Consider the following 18,452-nt stretch of genomic DNA (forward strand, 5'->3'; position numbering starts at 1 on the left):
GATCGAAGAGGCGCCTAAAGGGTCGTGGGCCCTTCCGAAACCTTGGCCTAAAATGGTTAGGCGACATCCATCGGTGGAGAGTTTTTGTGCTTCTAGTGGAATGCCCCCTGCAATACAGCCCCCTGGGGAGCGACATTGCAGCGGCAAAGGGAAGGCCTAGGGTCTGTGGGTAAGGGGCATCAGAACCTCGGAAAGCTGAGCGATAGATCTCTATTTGTCTACGTATTGAAGCTGGATGAAGAACCTGGACAGCCGCCCGTATTATGATACCATAAGGTAGTTGGTATAGAGCTAAGTATAGTACCTACCTGAGTAACAGGTCGAAAAAAATGGAAAGTCTTTGTATGGGCGCCTAAGAAAAGGTCTTGGATGTACCGACTAAAAAAACACAAGTTGCCATGCCACCATCATAGGTTATTGGTGCTTGGCTTTCGCTTTTGTTCTCTGGTATCCAATCCAATCCATTTCTACTCTAGCCCCAAACTACCGAGCCTCAGGTGAAGAAAAGGAAGTGATGTGCCGCGTTACCGGCTGGGTCTTAGCTGCGGCCCAATATGATGACGCGTTTCAACACCATCCAGCAAAAGTCGTGAACAACAAGCGCTGTGGTTACGATTACTCGCTCGGATTTTCGGGTACGTATTTGACACTCTCTTAGCGCTACGGAAACAGTCAGAAACTCAACATGACTTCTGCGTCTATTTTTGCGGCTCAACATTGGCCAATTGACACTGTCAATTCATGCCATTATTACCGCTAAATAGTTAGACTAACCGTTTATTCATAAACACATGTCATTATGTCACAGCGGGTGAGGCCGCATCATCAAAGAAAGCACTAACAACCTACTAACCTAAGCCAATTCATTCAGTATTTTTTACTCTCATGCCAAGCAGCGACAAAGCAACTATCACACAGTCGTTCTCCTTTTCCCTTGGATTCTTCCTTTTCATCTCTTTTTATTCGTAATCTCGTCTAAGGTTGGGATACTCTTGACTAAAAAGCCAAGCAAGGCAGTGCAGAAAGAAGGTTTCCCATCCGCCGCACGTATCACATCCTTTCACTGGTCTCTACAGTGACTACTCGAGGCCTTCTCTTCCTACGTATCATACCCACTTCATCTCGCCGATCTGTCGTTACTCGCAAAAGTGGCTCTCCTGATACTGGTCTGGTGTTTCTCAAGCAGGGATCATAGACAGGACTGCGCAAGTCGTCGCAGATCGCACTAGGTTCGATCTTGTTCTACCTCATCAAGAGCACGATTCACTTTTGTTTCTTCTTTTTCTTCGGCCTGCTTTATCTGCAAGAACTCCCTTGGTCCTGTACCACTTTAAATCAACGCGGCCCCGGCTGCAATAGGTGGACCTTGAGCTCCAGTTGTAAAGCTTGTTGCGACTAGCGAGCTCCTTCCTATCGCCCTTCCAACTTATCCTGTGCCTCGCCAGAGATATTCTCGCCTGTCACAAATTCTTCAGGATCAGTCTCCCGTCATGAAGCTCTGCAGCTCAATTCTCGTGGCTCTGGCTTTGGCTTCCAGTCATGTAGCGGCTCAGACAGTCGATTTATCAGCTTCTTCAGACCTCACTTTCATTGGAGGCACACGAACACAGAAAATTACACGACAAACCGGTCCTCCCACAGGCGCATATTCCTCCTACGCCTCTAAGATCACACTGCAGGGCTCCAGCGACACCGAATCGGACGAACTCACGAGCACCCTCACAGGCCTTTTCCCCACAGATGCCACAGACAGCACCACCATTACCAGCAACCTGACAGAGACTGGCACAGGAACCGCCACGACAAATGGTACCTCAACTGCCACGACGAAAGCAAAGCCTACAAACACACAGCCCTGTAACAACTATGTCGAGCTTTGCAAGCGCAAGTACGGTAATATCACAATGGTTGGCTGCCATAACTCACCCTTCGTAAGACCGGGTAACTCTGGTTCCAACCAGGAGCTTGAGGTTGAGACACAACTTAATGATGGCATTCGCTTCCTTCAGGCCCAGATCCAATTCCCTAGCAACTCGTCAGTTCCACACTTTTGTCATTCAACCTGCGATCTTCTTGACGCGGGTCCCATCACCGACTGGCTCACCAGAGTACGAAAGTGGGTTGACGACCACCCATATGATGTTGTCACTATTCTTCTTGGAAACGGAAACTACTCCCATCCAGATCTTTACGTACCGTACATCAGAGAGACCGGCATCTTAAAGTATGTCTACCAAGCGCCTTACCTCCCAATGGCCCTTGAAGACTGGCCCACTCTGGAAGACCTGATCATTCGTGGCAAGCGAGTTATCATGTTCATCGACTACGTGTCGGACCAGAAAAAGTACCCCTGGCTTCTCGATGAGTTCACGCAGATGTGGGAGACTCCCTTTGACCCTCTGGATCGCGACTTCCCCTGCACTGTTCAACGACCTCCAGACCTGAGCGAGAAATCTGCGAAGAACCGCCTGTACCTCATGAACCACAACCTCAACGCCGAGTTCAACGTCTTCGGTGCTGAAATTCTGGTCCCCGCTGTTGCACTACTCAACGAGACTAATAACGTGACGGGATATGGCAGCTTGGGTGTTGCGGCCAACAACTGCCGCTCTGACTGGGGTCGGGCTCCCAATATCCTCAACGTGGACTACTATAATTACGGTGGCTTCCCTGGCTCTGTCTTTGAGGTTGCTGCGCAGATGAACAACGTGACATATAACCGTGACAGTTGTTGCGGTACCACCAGCCTAGCACCACATACATACCAAGCTGCGTCTATGACAGCTCTGGTGGCTGCATTAATGTCAGCGTACCTCATGTTCTAGATGTGAGCATGGAATATATGGCCGTATTTGTTACTGGTTCTGTTCGCATAGCGATAGAAGCGCTTTGATTTTTGTTTAGCATAGACTGGAGGTTTTGGCATCAAAGACATCATACGAGCAGGTTCATCACTCACCACAAACCTATACTCCTTGTATTGAGGATGGGGTTCTTGGATATAGAACAAATTTTCGTTTTCTAAATAGAAATTCTTAATTTAGAACAGATCGATTCACCGAGTATCTCGCCCTATTCAACTTGGGAAATGGTCTAAGTGAGCAGGAATGAATATCTACTTCAACTTCGATAGGCATTATCCTTGAAGCATAGCCTGATCTTATCAAAAATAAATTGCTGGCCTTATGCCGATATACGATGTAAATTTATTGTGGCATTTGGACATTACAACCAAATGTGCTCATCATACATGTCAATAGGTAGACAATATGAATCCCGCACCTGTGTAGCTCACTATATTCAACGGAAAAGGTCCTACTCGATTCGATACTCACATGCGAAACCGGTTCAAGGTATAATTCGCGCTACCCGACAGTAGTTCCTAAGCTCTGCACGGGAGAAGAGAACTGTTCATGTAACTATTTTGATACGAAATCGCAGAAGGAGCATATAGGGTATGTATCCCACATGGCATAGGCCTTGATCTCCGCGAATAAGTCCTCAGACTTGTTCAGAGCAACAGAAAATGGGCTTCGAGAATGCACTTATCGTAAAGTGATTAGTCGAGAAATCGATGATCACAAAATCATGTGCCAGAATTCTAAAAGTAACGGCAGAATGATGCTGAGTGAATTGTGTTCTGCTGGTATTCTTTGCTGAGGTTGAGGCTTTTGATGGAAAGTGTCGACGCTAGAGCCCGTTACAGATACCATTGCGCAAAGACTGACCTACCTACATGAGTATGCAATAATTGGTCAGATCGGTTCTATTTATACCATAGCCAGACAAACATCGTCGATAAATCAGGGGTCTGCAGACAGCCCACCATCCAAGACAACTGGTCATGCATGCACTTCTAAGGGCTGGCATCGGCCAGCTCACTACAATGGGAAAGGATACAAAAGCCAAGCCTGGCCTCCAAACGAATGCGAGAGTGGTAGCGTGCCACGAGAAAGACGGGTACCACAACAGCGGGAGAGAGGATTCACAAAAAGGTACATTGTGTAGGGTTGCATTGCAGCATCGACGACAAAACAACTCAGCAGCGCAATACCTGCTGCGTTTGACCGTGAAAAACCTCATGCTCTTTCGCCTCTTCCCGATGCCCTCAGGCTTAAGCACAGACAAGAAGAAGAAGCAGAAGAAGGAGGAGGATAAAAGGGTCCCTCAGCTTTGCTAAGAAGAACAGAAGTAAGTAAGTATCGTGGAGACTTCCGGTAGCTGATGACAAGGCGGTTTAGCTAGACTGAACCTAGTTGCGCCTTTGAGGCTTGAAGCTGAAGTCGAATGACCCCTCGATGTCTTGGACACAGTATCCGTATTTGTGCGATAAAAACAGTAGGATTGCTCAGGAGAGCCAAGGGCGGAGGCCGCCTATATTGAGTGTTGATTGGATATCTAGATGATTACTGTAGGTATCTAGATCAAAGAAAGGAAACTACTAAGGCATGAAGGATTGCTTTCGCCTCCATGGGCTTATACAAGATAGCCGCCGGGCGTCTGGAGCGCTTAGATGAGAGTCAATAAGCAACTGGAGAAATAATACTGCTTAATTATCGTGTTGTGTTACAGCGCATGAGACACAGTTGAAGAGGGTTATCACGGCAGTTGGACACAATATGGGATCTCACATGATCTTTCGTGGGGGAAAGACCCAGAAAACAGGTCCAGCCCCAGCCTTATAGAGGTTAATGATCCGCCCGATCTCAACTAAGCCCCTCAGAGGCTGGACCAGGTAGCCTAAGGCGTCCCTAGTCAGCGTTAGTTTGACCCATCTACAGTAGGTAGGTATGGATTAGGTAGTCAATGGGACGTTCATTACCGTTCATGGCTGAACGGCTGAAGCTGCTCATCAAGGGGCAGGCTTGTCCATTCCATATCATATCTTCCCTTCTCATCCCTTCTGCCTTGTGTAGTTCTCGTTTATCTATCGTTCATTCCCTCTCGATAACCGACAGATTATTAGCATCGTCAAATCCTTCATTGTTCGATCGGCCGTCCCTCTTTTGCGCGTCGTGCCCCGCCCACTACATACCGCGAGCGATCGATTCGTATCATAGCGTAACGTTGGAACTGTTGCCCTGGGCCGAGAGCCATTGTCTTGAAGAAACATTCAATACTCAATAATGAGAAGAGCCGTGCAATATGGCATACCAAGATGACCGAGCTGAAGAGCCCTTTCAAACTTACGAGCCATATCATTCTGCTGGCTTTGCAACCACATCGCAAAGGTTCGCAACGAGCCAACCACATCTGAGCCATCGCGTCTCTGCCATGACGATATATTCCGACGATAATTCGTACCCTCAGCTTCACGGTCGCGAATCCATGGTGTCTCTAGACTCCTATGCAGGACACTCTAGCCCTCCCCAACAGGAATATGACGGACATTCGTACGCTGCTGGATCTGGCTGGTCCACATCATTTGGCTATAATGGAGCGGGAGGATCGTATGCGCCCGTGTCTGCAGCTGGACCTCCTCCTTCACGGTTCCCTTCTAGAGCCAAGCGTGCATACAGCTCACCTCTCGGTGGAACCATTCCAGAAGAGAATATTGAAGACGAAGCATACGATTTGTCATTGCTTGGTGGTGCAGCGCCTATGGGACACTCTGGCCGCTATGACCCGATAAAGGAGGACGAGGACGATGTGTCTCCTGGCTTCGATTTGAGCGCCGCGCTAGGGCCAATGACCTCGCACGATGAGGCTTTCGTGAAGAAGCTTCAGGCGCAGGAGGCTAGCGGTATGTTGACAGGAGGTTTGGGTCAGGGCTTCCACGCGGACGTCAAGATGCGCGATGCCGAACTTCTATCGTCGACCCCAACTGTCCAGAGGAGTCTGTCGCGATCCTTTTCGCGCCGCAAACCACCTGCGCATCTTGGCCGATTCGAGACGATTCGACAGAGGGGACAGGACGAAGCCAATCGGAAAGGAGAAGTCATTGAGGTGATATTAGAGGAAGGACCAGGCGCCGACCTGAGCAGCATCGAGGGACTCAGCACAGTTGCGTCTAATGATTTCCGCCGATCAACTTTCCCAACTAAGGAGGGCAAGACGGAAATATTTTATCCTCAGCCGAATTGGAAGCCTCCAACAATGCGATGGCCCTACCTCACATTGCTGATTATACTCTCGGTCGGGTTGGCTGTTGCGCAGGAGTATCTCTTTCAACGATTTCACAAAAAGCCCATAGTGAAATTCCGGTCGCCCAAGGATATTGACGCCTTTGTCTATTTTGCAATCAAATTCTTACCGACAGTAGTTGCGGTCACTTTCGGCGTATTCTGGCAGTTTACCGACTTCGAAGTCCGCCGCCTGGAGGCTTTCTACCAGTTATCCAGACAACAGGGTGCTCTAGCTTCCAAGTCAATCAATGCCGATTATGTTACAAGCTACAGCTTCTGGCGACCTTTTCGTGCAATCAAACTTGGTCACTATGCGGTGGCTTTGTCTTCTTTCGCCTCGACAATGGCCGTTTCTCTCGTACCGACCTGTGCAGCTGCGTCGATTATACTTACACCGAGCCGAAAGGAGCGTATGGAAAACCCCAGTGACATGAAGGAGATCTTTGTCGCTTCGGTCTGGTCTCGACTTTTGACGGTTACTTTGGTGTTATGTGCAGCCATGGGTTGCGGCTTACTATATGTTCTACAGACTCGACGATCAGGCTTACTCTCTGATGTTAGAGGTATTGCTGGTCTTGCTAGCATGGCTGTAGTGAGTCATGTCTTGATGGACTTCAAAGATATGGACACAGCCAAGCATAAAGACATTCACCAGAAGTTGAAGCGTCGTCGATACATGCTGAGAAATTCTTCGCTTGCACCTTACGAGGGCACAAGCACAAAGGTGGAAACGGACAGCGAACAGGATGATGGGACCCATCTCTCTGAGCACCCACATCCCCTGATGCTACGTCCAATGGGATGTATCCCTTTCATCATCGGGTTGATCATTTTTGCAGTATTGATCCCAACCTTTCTCTTCACCCCCGCACAAATCATCACAGACAAGGCTGCCTGGGTTGTTACAGCGTTGGCCGTCATCCTCAAGCTATGCTGGGGCGCGATGGAGACATCCGTTCGTATGATGGAGCCTTACTATATCCTTTCGAAGCGACATGCGCACTCAAAGGTTCTTACTCTTGATTACACCGCACTGCCGTTTGCTTATATGCCACTGCGAGCGCTCTTGAACGGCCACTTTCTAGTATTTCTTGTTGGGTTTGGTACTGTCATGGCTGAGTTCCTGACGATCCTTGTGACCAGCCTTGCAACGGTGGATGGGCAAGATTTTATGACAGGATATGGAATGAACAAATACAACAAAGGGAAGTGGAAGGACGACAAGGAGGATAGCGAACTACTCAACTCTGGACAGGAGACGATACGCTCATTCTATATCACCCTCGGCGCCACATTATTTATACTGATCTACATGTTTGTTGTCTCAAACATGGTGTTCTTCCGCCGACGCCATCCTTTCCTGCCGCGTCAGCCCAACACTATTGCGTCAATTCTGGCTTTTATCCACCAGAGCAAGATGCTGTACAACTTTGTGGGAACCTCGAAGCTAAACAATACAGAGATGGCGAAGAAACTTGATGACGGTAAGACGTATGGACTGGGTTGGTTCACCGGAAGAGATGGACAGACACACTGCGGAGTGGACCAGGAGGAACTGACCAGTTCTTATAAACATGGTGTCGACTATACGACGATGAACAATCCGTGGAATGCACAATGGGACGTGCTGTAGAATGCGCAATATGCAACTCGGCACATGTATGTTTATGATTATGCATTCAGATCTGTGTATGGCCATAATTCGGCAGGCACTCAGAGCATTTGGACGGGCTCAGGGCTAGAGTTTAGTAAGTTAGACGTCGGGCGTTGACGATGAATTCAATTATGCTTCTGTTTTATCCATTCTTATGCTGAGACCTAAGTTGCTGGAGTTTGAGGATGTTCTCAAAACATAAGCATCAAGACAAAGGCATGGCTTTTGTTAGGAATGTGATGAGCGAAACATGTAATGAGACTCGGATGAAGATGAACCGGAATGGCTACGATTCATATTCTCGCTTAGTGCTATACTCTTTGGTTTAACACGTGCTAGGCATGAATTTTGATGGAGATAAATACGTCGATCATACTTGCTGTCTTCGTATCAGTGGGTTTCGAGTTGACGCGTCCATGCTCCATATTAGTAGTTCTTGACGCTTATGTTTGAGAAATGTATCGCCTGTCCAGTAACAAAACCTGTGACATTCCCCAGTGGATTATGCTGGCCATTTCAGGCGCAGTGGACCCCCTCTCTTTGATCTCAATCTCGCGTGAAGGCGTTTATTACAGTAGCACATCATTGAAGACGATCTGCTATTGGCCTCTGGAATGGGTACCCCTGAATATCGGGGCTGTGAGGGGTCGGGGATGTTGGAGATCTGGAATGTCAGATATCCAATAGGGAAAGAGAACAGACGATTCTGAGTTTGATGAGCAGACTTTCCTCTGTTGAAACTGACTACGACAGTGTGGGAACGGGTTGACTGTTGAAACTCAATTGTGATTATTGGACTGAAAATAGAACGGCAGTCACGGCATCGTTTGCGAGTTTGAGATCCATCTGATAATTCTAGTCAGATATTCTCCGAATATAGAGAGATCGATCTAAGTTAGATAATTGCCAGGAGGCGTTACTCGTCCTCCGTTTGTGTTGTGTTCCCTTTCAGGATGCTGGCCACCAATCTCATCTGCCAGTGAGCTTACTCTATTTGAAGCGGAGTTTTGGCGATTTGCAGGTGACAGAAGAACACGAGTCTTGGCATCATCATTGATGAGATTGGATCCATGAAAGTCTATCGATAACTCAAAAGTCGAGCTTGATTTCGACATTTCTTTTGACAAGCTCAGATGGGTGCATGAGTCCCGTTGGGGCAAAAATATAACTGTCTCAGAATAGATATTGTCCACATTCCCCCAACTCGTAATAGTGAGCACATTCATGCGAGATTTTCTCTCCAGACAGACGGAGATGCCGAGAGTACATACTGTTTCCAAGAAAAATACGATATTAGCCCAAGAACAACCAAGACAGGACGCGACAGCACTTGAGTACACAGCCTCTTCGCGCATGACCATCGTAATTCGCCCACCATCGCTCTCACTGTGCTCTGATATCGGTGCGCTTTTGAAGGCCTGAGACCTGAATTGGCACACCTGAAGAGAACGAAGTAGGATGCACAAGGCATTGCAGCAAGGGCCACCCCTTCGGGCATTGGCAAAGTCACAGAGAGTACCTGTAGGGAGGCCCTGAGGCTGTGCAAGCCTCAGTTAATTAAACACGTCCTGTAACAATGCGAGCTGCCTCCCGTACCGTGACGAATTTTGGCTTCTTATTTTCTTTATTGTTCCAACATTCACTGTTCGTATTCTTCCGAGAGAATTGGATGTCGCCCAGGTCTTGGCCTTTGACGGCTCTGTTGGCAAACCTGCTATAGACCAACCACGCAACCTTTCAAAGCCGTTGACATAAAGATTGGTTACACTACTGCATGTTATGGCACAAAACCGGAAGTGTTGATGTTTTTCAATACCCAAATCGTTGATCATGCATCGAATCACCAAGTAACGCCTGCTGACCTTGTTTATCTTATGCAGCGTGATTCCGCTTTTACTGTAGCAACTAACCAGCCCTGCCAGCCTCTTGATTGCCAACTTCTGTTGACAGTTGATTGCGTTGTCACTACGAACGCAATCAACACAAGCTTGCGCCAAGATCTACGGCAACAATGGGTCTCTTGTGACTATAACCCTCACATTTCATTCAATCCACGTTTTAGCCAGCCCGAAACATCCGCTCTCAGTACGTACAACATTTATCACCTTGTACACGGAGTGAATAGACAAATTTGGACCTCGTCTTCCAGGGGTAAGGCCTTGTCGCTGATGGGTGACAAAGTTTGTACCCACAAAGTATATGCTGTTAGAGTCGATACGAGATCGTCACCCCATACCCGGGCATGCATCCGTGTCATTGACTTCCACTTGGCCCAGCGCTTGGCCTACATTCCAAGTACCTGCACAGCCTCCAGATCCTTGACCTAGGGGGTCTGGGCCTGAGACGTGCTAGCATTGATACACTGCGTGTGGTGGTTGAATACGACGCAGCGAATGTGAATACGACAAGAACTATTATTTCTGGCCTTTACCTTCACCCTTGCGGCGGCTGAGCATTGCCAAACCACTTCCACTACTGCTCTCAGCAAAGCAAAGAAAACACTCATCAAATAAACAGGCTCTTCAGAGACAAAGGCCGTTTGTCAAAATACAAGACTCCCCTATCACACGCAGGGCCCAAGACCAAACTAAACCAATCCTGTCCCTCCAGCCCCCGCTTCACCGCACTTGTGAAGGACCACCCGCCCCCCTGTCCCCTTCGACTGTACCGCATATGTATCAATTTACTCGCTAGGTACTTGCCGCTATTACGAGCGCCGACCAGGTCAGGTCGTACCTGCTTCCTGCTGCCGCTACCATCGCTACCCAGGTTCCTGATCCCTCCTTCCCTCCCTTCCATCTCACTCCTTCCCTTGGCCGTTGCCGCTGGTCTTCCTTTTCCCTCTCGTCTTCCCCCACCCAACAAATCCATTTCATTCATCATCCGCGACAACGGGAAAAACCAACCCATATCGACGACGACGAGACGACCAAACGCTGTCTCTTTCAGCCACGCCTCGTCGCGGAGACGATTTCTCGCCTCGGCCTCTCGCTAATTAACTTTACTTCTTTCTTTATTATCGCCTTATTCCGTTCCTAATTCTACGCCTATTTCCTCGGCTTCACTCTCGCTATCCATCTACCCAAAGTCAGTCCAGAAGAACGTCACGTCTTTTGAAAGCCATAATTCGTCGCTATTGCCGATACTTTGTCGACCACCGCCTCCGCGGGCTTTGCTTAGACTCGTACTAGTAATCTTGACTATTGGAAGGATTGGAAGTGCACTGTCAACAACTCCGGACTTCTAAAACGACGATAACCACCTTTTGACCGAACGAAACGACTCGATCGACAAAGAATTCAATCGTCATCACTAGGATACCTGGTCACAATGTGGTCTTGCATTATGAAACCACTGGCGGTCCTCGCCTCAGTGGCTGCCCTGGCCTCGCCCGTTTCTGGAGAGAAGATTCTTTACTCCAACTCGCTCAACAGTTGCCAGAAGGACAATGGTTTCAAAGCTACGCTCTTCAACGTCGCCCTGACACCAAACAACGGCTCTGCCTTTGTCAAGGCTGTGGCAACGTCATCCATCCAGGGCAAGGTTATTTTCGATATTCGACTCTCGGCATATGGCTACCAGTTCCTTCAACAGACCGTAGACCCTTGTACAATCAATCTCGCTGGTCTTTGTCCCATGGTTTCTGGAAAAATTCCCTTCAAGTTCAACTTGCCAGTCGGCAAAGAAAATCTCAAACAAGTACCTGGAATCGCCTACAGTGTTCCCGATCTCGACGCTACCGTCCGTGTTTATGTCAATATGTCCAGCACTGGTGAGAGTGTCGCATGTGTCGAAGCTGATTTCTCCAACGGAAAGACGGTTGATCTCAAAGGTGTCAAGTGGGCTACTGCCATTATTGCCGGCCTTGGTCTGATTTCTTCTGCCGTTGTTTCCGGGGTCGGTCACGCCAACACTGCTGCTCACGTCGCTTCTAACTCGCTTTCCTTGTTTGGCTATTTTCAGGCCCAGGCCATTCTTGGTCTTACCAGCGTTGGACTCCCCCCCATCGTTTCCTCTTGGACTCAGGATTTCCAGTGGTCAATGGGAATCATTCGCGTTGGCTTCATGCAGGACATTTTTACCTGGTACCAACGAGCAACTGGCGGCACACCCGAGTCTATTTTGTACAATGTTCGTCAAGTGTCGGTTGAGGTTCAGAAGCGAAGTTTGCAGGCTGCTTCTACTAGTATCGATCTTTTCAAGCGTAGTGCCGCCATGATGCCTCGAAGTATCACGGAGCCCATTGGTCATGCTGCTGGGGCACTCGCCAAGCGCGCCAATATCCAAACCGAGGATGGCACTTATATCGTGTACGGTATTCAGCGAGTTGCTTTCAAGTCTAGGATTGAAACCACCAACTTGTTCATGACCGGCCTCACTTTCTTTTGCATTTTCGTGGTTATCACATGTCTGGCTATTGCTGCCTTCAAGGGGGTTTGTGAACTCTGCGTTCGTCAGAAGTGGATGGCCCCAGACAAGTTCTTGGAATTTCGAAACGGTTGGATGACTGTCCTCAAGGGCATCCTCTTCCGTTTGACGCTCATCGGCTTCCCTCAGATGGTCATCCTTTGTCTGTGGGAATTCACTCAACAGGATTCGCCTGCCGAAGTCGTTCTCGCTGTCTTCTTCCTCTTGGGAATGACCTTCACACTCGCTTGGGGTGCTAGCAAGGTCATCCGCATCGCTCGCCGTTCTGTCGCCATGCACCGAAACCCAGCCTATATCCTCTTCTCGGACCCCCAAGCCCTCAACAAGTGGGGCTTCCTCTACGTTCAATTCCGAGCTTCTGCTTACTACTTCATTGTTCCCGTCCTTGTCTACACTGTGGTCAAGGCCATGTTTGTTGCATTGGCTCAGAAAAACGATGTGGCGCAGGCAGTTGGGTTTATCATCATTGAGGTCGGGTTCTTAATTGCCGCCTCGGTTCTTCGACCCTGGATGGATAAGCCCACCAACTCGTTCAACATTGCCATTGCTGCTATCAACTTCATTAACGCCATCTTTCTCCTCATCTTTTCTAATGTCTTTGGGCTGCCTAAGATTGTTGTTGGTGTCGTTGGTGTCGTCTTGTTCGTTTTGAATGCTGCTTTCGCACTTATTCTTCTTCTCATGCTTATCGTCTCAACGGCCTTGGTCTTCTTCCGCAAGAACCCCGATGCCCGATACCAGTTCATGGCCGATGATCGTGCCTCGTTCATGAAGTCTCAAACCCAGGTCAACGCCACAACCGAGCTTGATGCTCTTGCCGCTACTGCCCGAGGTGACAAGGCTGGGTATAGCAACAAACACCTTGATCTCGATGAGGAGGACTCAGTGTCTTCTGAGAGCTTGAGAAGGCGGGCAGAGATGAACAACCAGTCCCAAACATCATTTCAACGGGGTGACGTTCCTCCCCGATCTCCTGTGAACCCCGCCATGCCACTTTTCCCTGCTGACGGACAACGACCGGCAAGCCCGTTCCGCAATGCGTCACCAAACCCATACCAACAGTCGGCATCAAATCTCTCTCAACAACGGTCGGCAGGTGACAGTAGCCCAGGCGGTTACAGATCACAGAACAATGCCAGGTAAGCTTTCACGCATGACGAGTAAAATGATGTACATGCTGACCTCTCTTTAGCCCTTGGCAGCGCGGTGCTGGTTACGAGCACTAATTGATGTAACCGAAGATCTCTCCATTTTTTCATGACAAGCTTACATCCGAGACCTCTATCATCGGCGAAGGCTTTGCATTTGACGAATTTTTGTTAAACACGAGCCAGCCCAACAGCATTAAACCGTTGAATTTTCCGCTGTGGACGATGATAGTTAGGTCTCGACTTAGAGCCGTTAATTGACACTGACCACGCCAAGACCGTGTTGTCTTTTTTCTTGTTTGTTTCGTCCTTTTCAAATTTCTTTTTGGATGGTTTGTCGAAAGCATGACGACGGCGTCTGCGATGAGACCTGGCGTTGGCGATTATCGAAACCCTAGTGCTCTTACGAGTATTTGCTTTGTATATATAAACAGTATTGGGAAGGAATGAGGAATGTGCTTTTTTTCACTGGATTGGGATGGCTCAGGCACCAGTTCAGGTTCGATATCTGAGAGAGTAGGCTGCAGCTTAGAAGATGTGGCAGTGGGGAGCTTGACTTCCCATTACTTGTATCCAAATAAAAAACAAAAAATTCCAATAACGGTAGTGTTTTCAGGTGAATAACAGTCGTCTTCAACAGCTTCCTAGGTCAGCCTGACGTTTAGGGGCGAACACAATCCGAGGAAATTGCGGTTTACTTTATTTGTCTATTGAAAAAAGGTCTTTCGAGCGACTGGAACTTCCGTGGCTAACGGAGAAGTAATTGTCCATGGAGCTTGTACCAAATGTACCTAAGCTCAGTACTTGGTATGGATGATGTAAAACCAGCCATCGTAGTGATTGGAAAGCCTTGCAATCTCATCCACACCCTCCATGTAACACCTAGGACATTGAAGAGGGAAATACCGAATATTCAGCCTCCCCAACGATCCTTACAAATATAATAATTATACCATATCTGAGTAGAACAGCAAGGCTTTGCGTTCAAACGAGAGGCTTTGAGATGCAGTGAGGAAGAGACAAAACAAGACTACTCTAAGTCCCGTGGTATGACTATTGATACACGAAGAATGGTATATATAAGCAAACAAGCAAGCAAACGAATCAAATTCAAGAAATGGAATTTTGTGAGACCGCAGACGACTCTGGACTAGTAGGCTTTCAAAGTCGCAAGACTTGTTGACGAGAATTTTAACAAAGGGAATACCTAGATAGATATAGTTGATAGGCTGATGAGGTTGAGGATCTCTCGTGTTCGATTCGAATCCGAAAAAAAAAGAAAAAGAAAAAAAAAGCGCAAAGGCTTGAAATAAAGTGAAGATGGAGGAAAAGAGAGATAGAAGATTATTGAGGAACGCCGTCGTCGAGTTGTGATAATGAAAAGGGCAGTGCCTGTCGCAGTTGGCGATGGATGTCGTTTGTTGTCGTGATAAATGTTTGTTAACCTCCTAGAGGTAAGCTCCCTCCATACCCCCTTTCAACGCCCACCCCTTCCTTTCCTTTAGCTCCGATGCAAATTGGGATTGTCTCACCGCCAACACCAACACCTGCCACTTGATTTCTCAGCCCTCCCATGTCAATTCATATTATCCCCCCTCACCTTTCTTTCATCTCTGCATCATCAAATCTTTATTGATAATATGAAATGCGAAGTCGCATATGAAAACCGCTGCGGCAAGTCCCGACAGCCACATACGTGTTCTCATGCAGGAACCAGGAACCAGGAACCAAAAAAATCAATAGACCCAGATTGGTTCGAATTTGAGGGGTTAAAATGCGAAACCCTGCTCCATCAGCTTGTCGACATCACCACCTGCTGCTTGCACCGCTTTCATGGCCGCCTCGCTCAATCGTCGCCTTCGTTCCATCGCCTCACGCTCTCTTCGCGCTTTGGTCTTGGAACTGCCGCTCGGCGCAACGCCTGTCATTAGGAGACCACCATCGCTGGGCGTAAAATTGACGAATCCGATCTCCCCGCCGCCTCCACTGCCGCCGCTTGCATCTCGAGATCGTCGTTGCTTGCGCATTGCTGTGGGAGTCCCAGGTACCATACCTCGACCCGAGGCGCTGCGAGCTGATGCGACGGACCCGTTGGAGCTGTGGCGCGAGTGTGCTGTGGCCGGCGTGGGTGGAATGGACGGTTGGCGTGTCTTGCGAATTGGGGAGCAGGACAAGTGTCGTGCTCCAGAAGACGGGGCTCGTGGCGGACGATGCCGTTCTGATGTTGGAGGGATAGGCGGTGGAGGGAGGTAAGTCTGAGTGTTCAACGAAAGGTCGTGACTAGGAGCCGAGGCGTTTCGTGGTTGTTGCATATGGATCATGAGGCCAGCCGAATTGGGATCGTGAACCTGATACTCGTACGGCAACTCCGCATGCTGGGCGTGCATGGCAAGATTAAGGCTGGCGTTTTTCTGTTGTTGCGGATCGGCGACAACATATTCGCCATTCTGGTTTAAAAGATTCAGATCCCACCACCCGCTTTGATGAGGATTTTGAGCCATATACTCTTGTCCCGGCCATGTCTCGGGTGCAGAACCTACCACAGCAACAGGTTGCTGGTGTGGGTGAGGGTGGACATGGGCCTGAGGATGGGGATGGGGATGTGGATGTGGATGAGGATGAGGATGTGGATGAGGATGAGGATGAGGATGAGGATGAGGATGAGGATGAGGATGAGGATGAGGATGAGGATGAGGATGAGGATGAGGATGAGGATGAGGATGAGGATGAGGATGAGGATGAGGATGAGGATGAGGATGAGGATGAGGATGAGGATGAGGATGAGGATGAGAGTGTGAGTGCGGGTGCTGCTGATGCTGCCAAGCTGACTGAGGAACTTGCGTTGCCATGTCGGGATGGTAAAGGCCAGGTTCAGTCTTGACTCCGGGAGATTCTGCTGGTGTGTGGATTCCGTTGGTACTGAAGAAGCGGAGAGAGTTGTTCGGAGGTGGCTGAGGAATTTCACTAAAGGGATCGTCACAAAACCCATGAACAAAGTTGGTGCTATCCGGCCCGCATGTCGGTGATGGGGGGAATGCGTCATTGCCGTTGCTATATTCGTAATGCTGCAGTCGCAAGGCCCGAGGAGGATTGTCCATGGTTGGAGAGCCTGGGCGGTCCATGGCAATGAGCTTCTTGGGTTTGCGAAGTTTACTGGCCTTACGAATCGTGGATGAGAGTGCCTCGACGAATTTGTTGGGTTTCCTGGCCATTGTGTTGGGTGGGGTTGGCGATGATGGTTGCGAAATAGGCACTCGCTTTCCAGGTGAAGAGTGTAATGAAATGCCATCAACTCGAGGCAGTTCTGGGTCTGACATGGAAACTCGAGGCACCAGGGGAGGCTTCTCGTCCGTCAGTCCACCGGTACTCGTAAGTGCGAGGCTTCGGGGATCAACCTCATGCGATGCACTCGCGACAGCGGATGAGGCTGGCTGAGAGGGGATTGTCGCGTCGACCTGAGAACTGCAGGAGAAGAAATCGAACTCATCTTCAGTTGTTGAGACGCCCGATGAGGCAGATGCAGTGGACTCGGCGGGATGATCGAGGATAAGTCCATTTGCTAGGGTCGGCATTGATGGGTTATGGCCGTGTGGATCGGCCATAGAAGATGGGATTTCACTATCAAAGTTGAGAAACTGACCAAAGAAGTCGTTTGATCCATCGTTAGGTCCATTGTCGATATCCTGCCAGTAAAAGCCTGGGTCGCGGTCGACAGCCTCAACCCGATAGGGCAAGGTCCAAGAGGCCATTGGGATACTGGACTGTTGTTCTGCAATAGTAGTTGAAGCTGATGTGTGAGGATCCAATGGAGGTGTGGTCAGCCAAGCGAGTCACCTAGGGCTGGCAGAGAGAGTTAAGGAAGACGACGAAGATGTCGAAGTGGAAGTGAAGGTTGATGGCATGAATGAGATGAGAGCCAAAAGAATGGCAGCGGAGGGAATGAAAAGAAGGAGCCAGACCCGGAGCCTGAGGAGCCTTTGAGTGATAGTGAGAAGAGAGGCGAGAGGCCTGAGCCAGTCAGAGGCAGCAAAACAAAGTTCAAGACGAGCAACAAGGGACTCGGCCGGTAAGCGAACGAGACCTGGCAAGGCGTGGAGATGGCCAAAGTCAAGTCAATGGAGCAACGGACAAGCTAGCAACGGGTACCAGAGAAACGGGCAAGACACAGAGGCAAAAATCAAGGTTGGCCTTTACTGAGATTAGTAGCAAGATATTGATGAACAGGATCAGAATCAGGGTCATGAGAGTAAGAAAGAGAGGACTACGAATTTACTCTGGCGCAGCAACGAGACCGTTGGGTCGGGTTGCTACTTGGGAGAGGGCGATTTGAGTGCGACAGTGGGAGGAATGCACGGGGCTATGAGGGAGCATTCCATTGAGAAAGATTCTCGTGTCATTGACAGATGGTCGACCCCCCTTTGTCTGTTCTAAATGGGAATTAAAAGAGGACGATCTCTTTGTGTTGCAAATGTTGATTGATTGAACGAGTGATATGTTTATATATATTAAAAATCAGATTCAAGAAAATGAACGATACTGTCCATGGGGTTGGCGATTGAGCGTGACTGAAGAGTCATGACTGACATGACCCTCCTGAGACAGCAAGTGGTGATGCTCTGGACGCCCAAAGCCACTCGAGACTAAGTGGTAGAGGCGCTGGGACGGGTTAAAGTAGAGTTTACGGGTGTACCTACGTTAGCCTAGCATTAGCATTAGTATTTGTGGACGGGAAGGGCGAAGGCGAGAGGGGAGAGGAGAGCGTGTGAGAGTTTGAGTTGGGCCAGTTGATCATGAGCGGAGCGTTGCTTTCAACTGGACACAGGTACAGAAGCGTAGAGTTTAAGAGGTCGTTCGAATTGATCGAAAGATTGACACTATGACGTCCAGCGATGATCTCCCCATGATGGTATCGCATCGCATTACGTCTGTTGCAGCACATCATATCTATCTTGGTTTTAGTTTTGATGTTGATTCTTTTCCGGGCTGACCAAGCCCCTGCCTGTGTTCTTGTGCCCTGGTCCTGACTTTGTGTACCTTGCAGGCCGGGCAAAATAAATTGGTTGCATTGCATAGTTGCATCTGACATGACATCCAATA

At 48.9% G+C, this 18,452-nt stretch overlaps 5 protein-coding genes across 5 annotated transcripts; 3 read left to right on the forward strand and 2 right to left on the reverse strand.

The window, feature by feature from the left end:
• Nucleotides 1–1,490: 1,490 nt before the first annotated feature.
• On the forward strand, nt 1,491–4,180 carry BKA55DRAFT_688625 (PLC-like phosphodiesterase; the record flags this gene model as incomplete). The annotated part of the gene is made up of 2 exons (XM_046199239.1): nt 1,491–2,803; nt 4,009–4,180. The coding sequence occupies 2 exons, from the start codon at nt 1,491–1,493 to the stop codon at nt 4,178–4,180; spliced, it is 1,485 nt and encodes a 494-aa protein (XP_046051185.1).
• Nucleotides 4,181–5,145: 965 nt separating this feature from the next.
• Nucleotides 5,146–7,758, forward strand: BKA55DRAFT_508386 (uncharacterized protein; the record flags this gene model as incomplete). The annotated part of the gene is made up of 1 exon (XM_046187422.1): nt 5,146–7,758. One exon carries the CDS (start codon nt 5,146–5,148, stop codon nt 7,756–7,758), a length of 2,613 nt encoding a protein of 870 aa, XP_046051186.1.
• A 3,351-nt stretch (nt 7,759–11,109) lies between these two features.
• On the forward strand, nt 11,110–13,433 carry BKA55DRAFT_688627 (uncharacterized protein; the record flags this gene model as incomplete). Its single annotated transcript, XM_046199240.1, has 2 exons — nt 11,110–13,346; nt 13,400–13,433. 2 exons carry the CDS (start codon nt 11,110–11,112, stop codon nt 13,431–13,433), a joined length of 2,271 nt encoding a protein of 756 aa, XP_046051187.1.
• A 1,691-nt stretch (nt 13,434–15,124) lies between these two features.
• BKA55DRAFT_688628 (uncharacterized protein) lies at nt 15,125–15,742 on the reverse strand (the record flags this gene model as incomplete). Its single annotated transcript, XM_046199241.1, has 1 exon — nt 15,125–15,742. The coding sequence occupies one exon, from the start codon at nt 15,740–15,742 to the stop codon at nt 15,125–15,127; it is 618 nt and encodes a 205-aa protein (XP_046051188.1).
• Nucleotides 15,743–16,514: 772 nt separating this feature from the next.
• On the reverse strand, nt 16,515–17,104 carry BKA55DRAFT_688630 (uncharacterized protein; the record flags this gene model as incomplete). The annotated part of the gene is made up of 2 exons (XM_046199242.1): nt 16,515–16,559; nt 16,610–17,104. The coding sequence occupies 2 exons, from the start codon at nt 17,102–17,104 to the stop codon at nt 16,515–16,517; spliced, it is 540 nt and encodes a 179-aa protein (XP_046051189.1).
• Between the last annotated feature and the right edge of the window lie 1,348 nt (nt 17,105–18,452).

Source organism: Fusarium redolens, assembly GCF_020744475.1.
Source record: "Fusarium redolens strain MPI-CAGE-AT-0023 chromosome Unknown BKA55scaffold_6, whole genome shotgun sequence".
In the NCBI taxonomy this organism is placed as follows: Eukaryota; Fungi; Ascomycota; class Sordariomycetes; order Hypocreales; family Nectriaceae; genus Fusarium; species Fusarium redolens.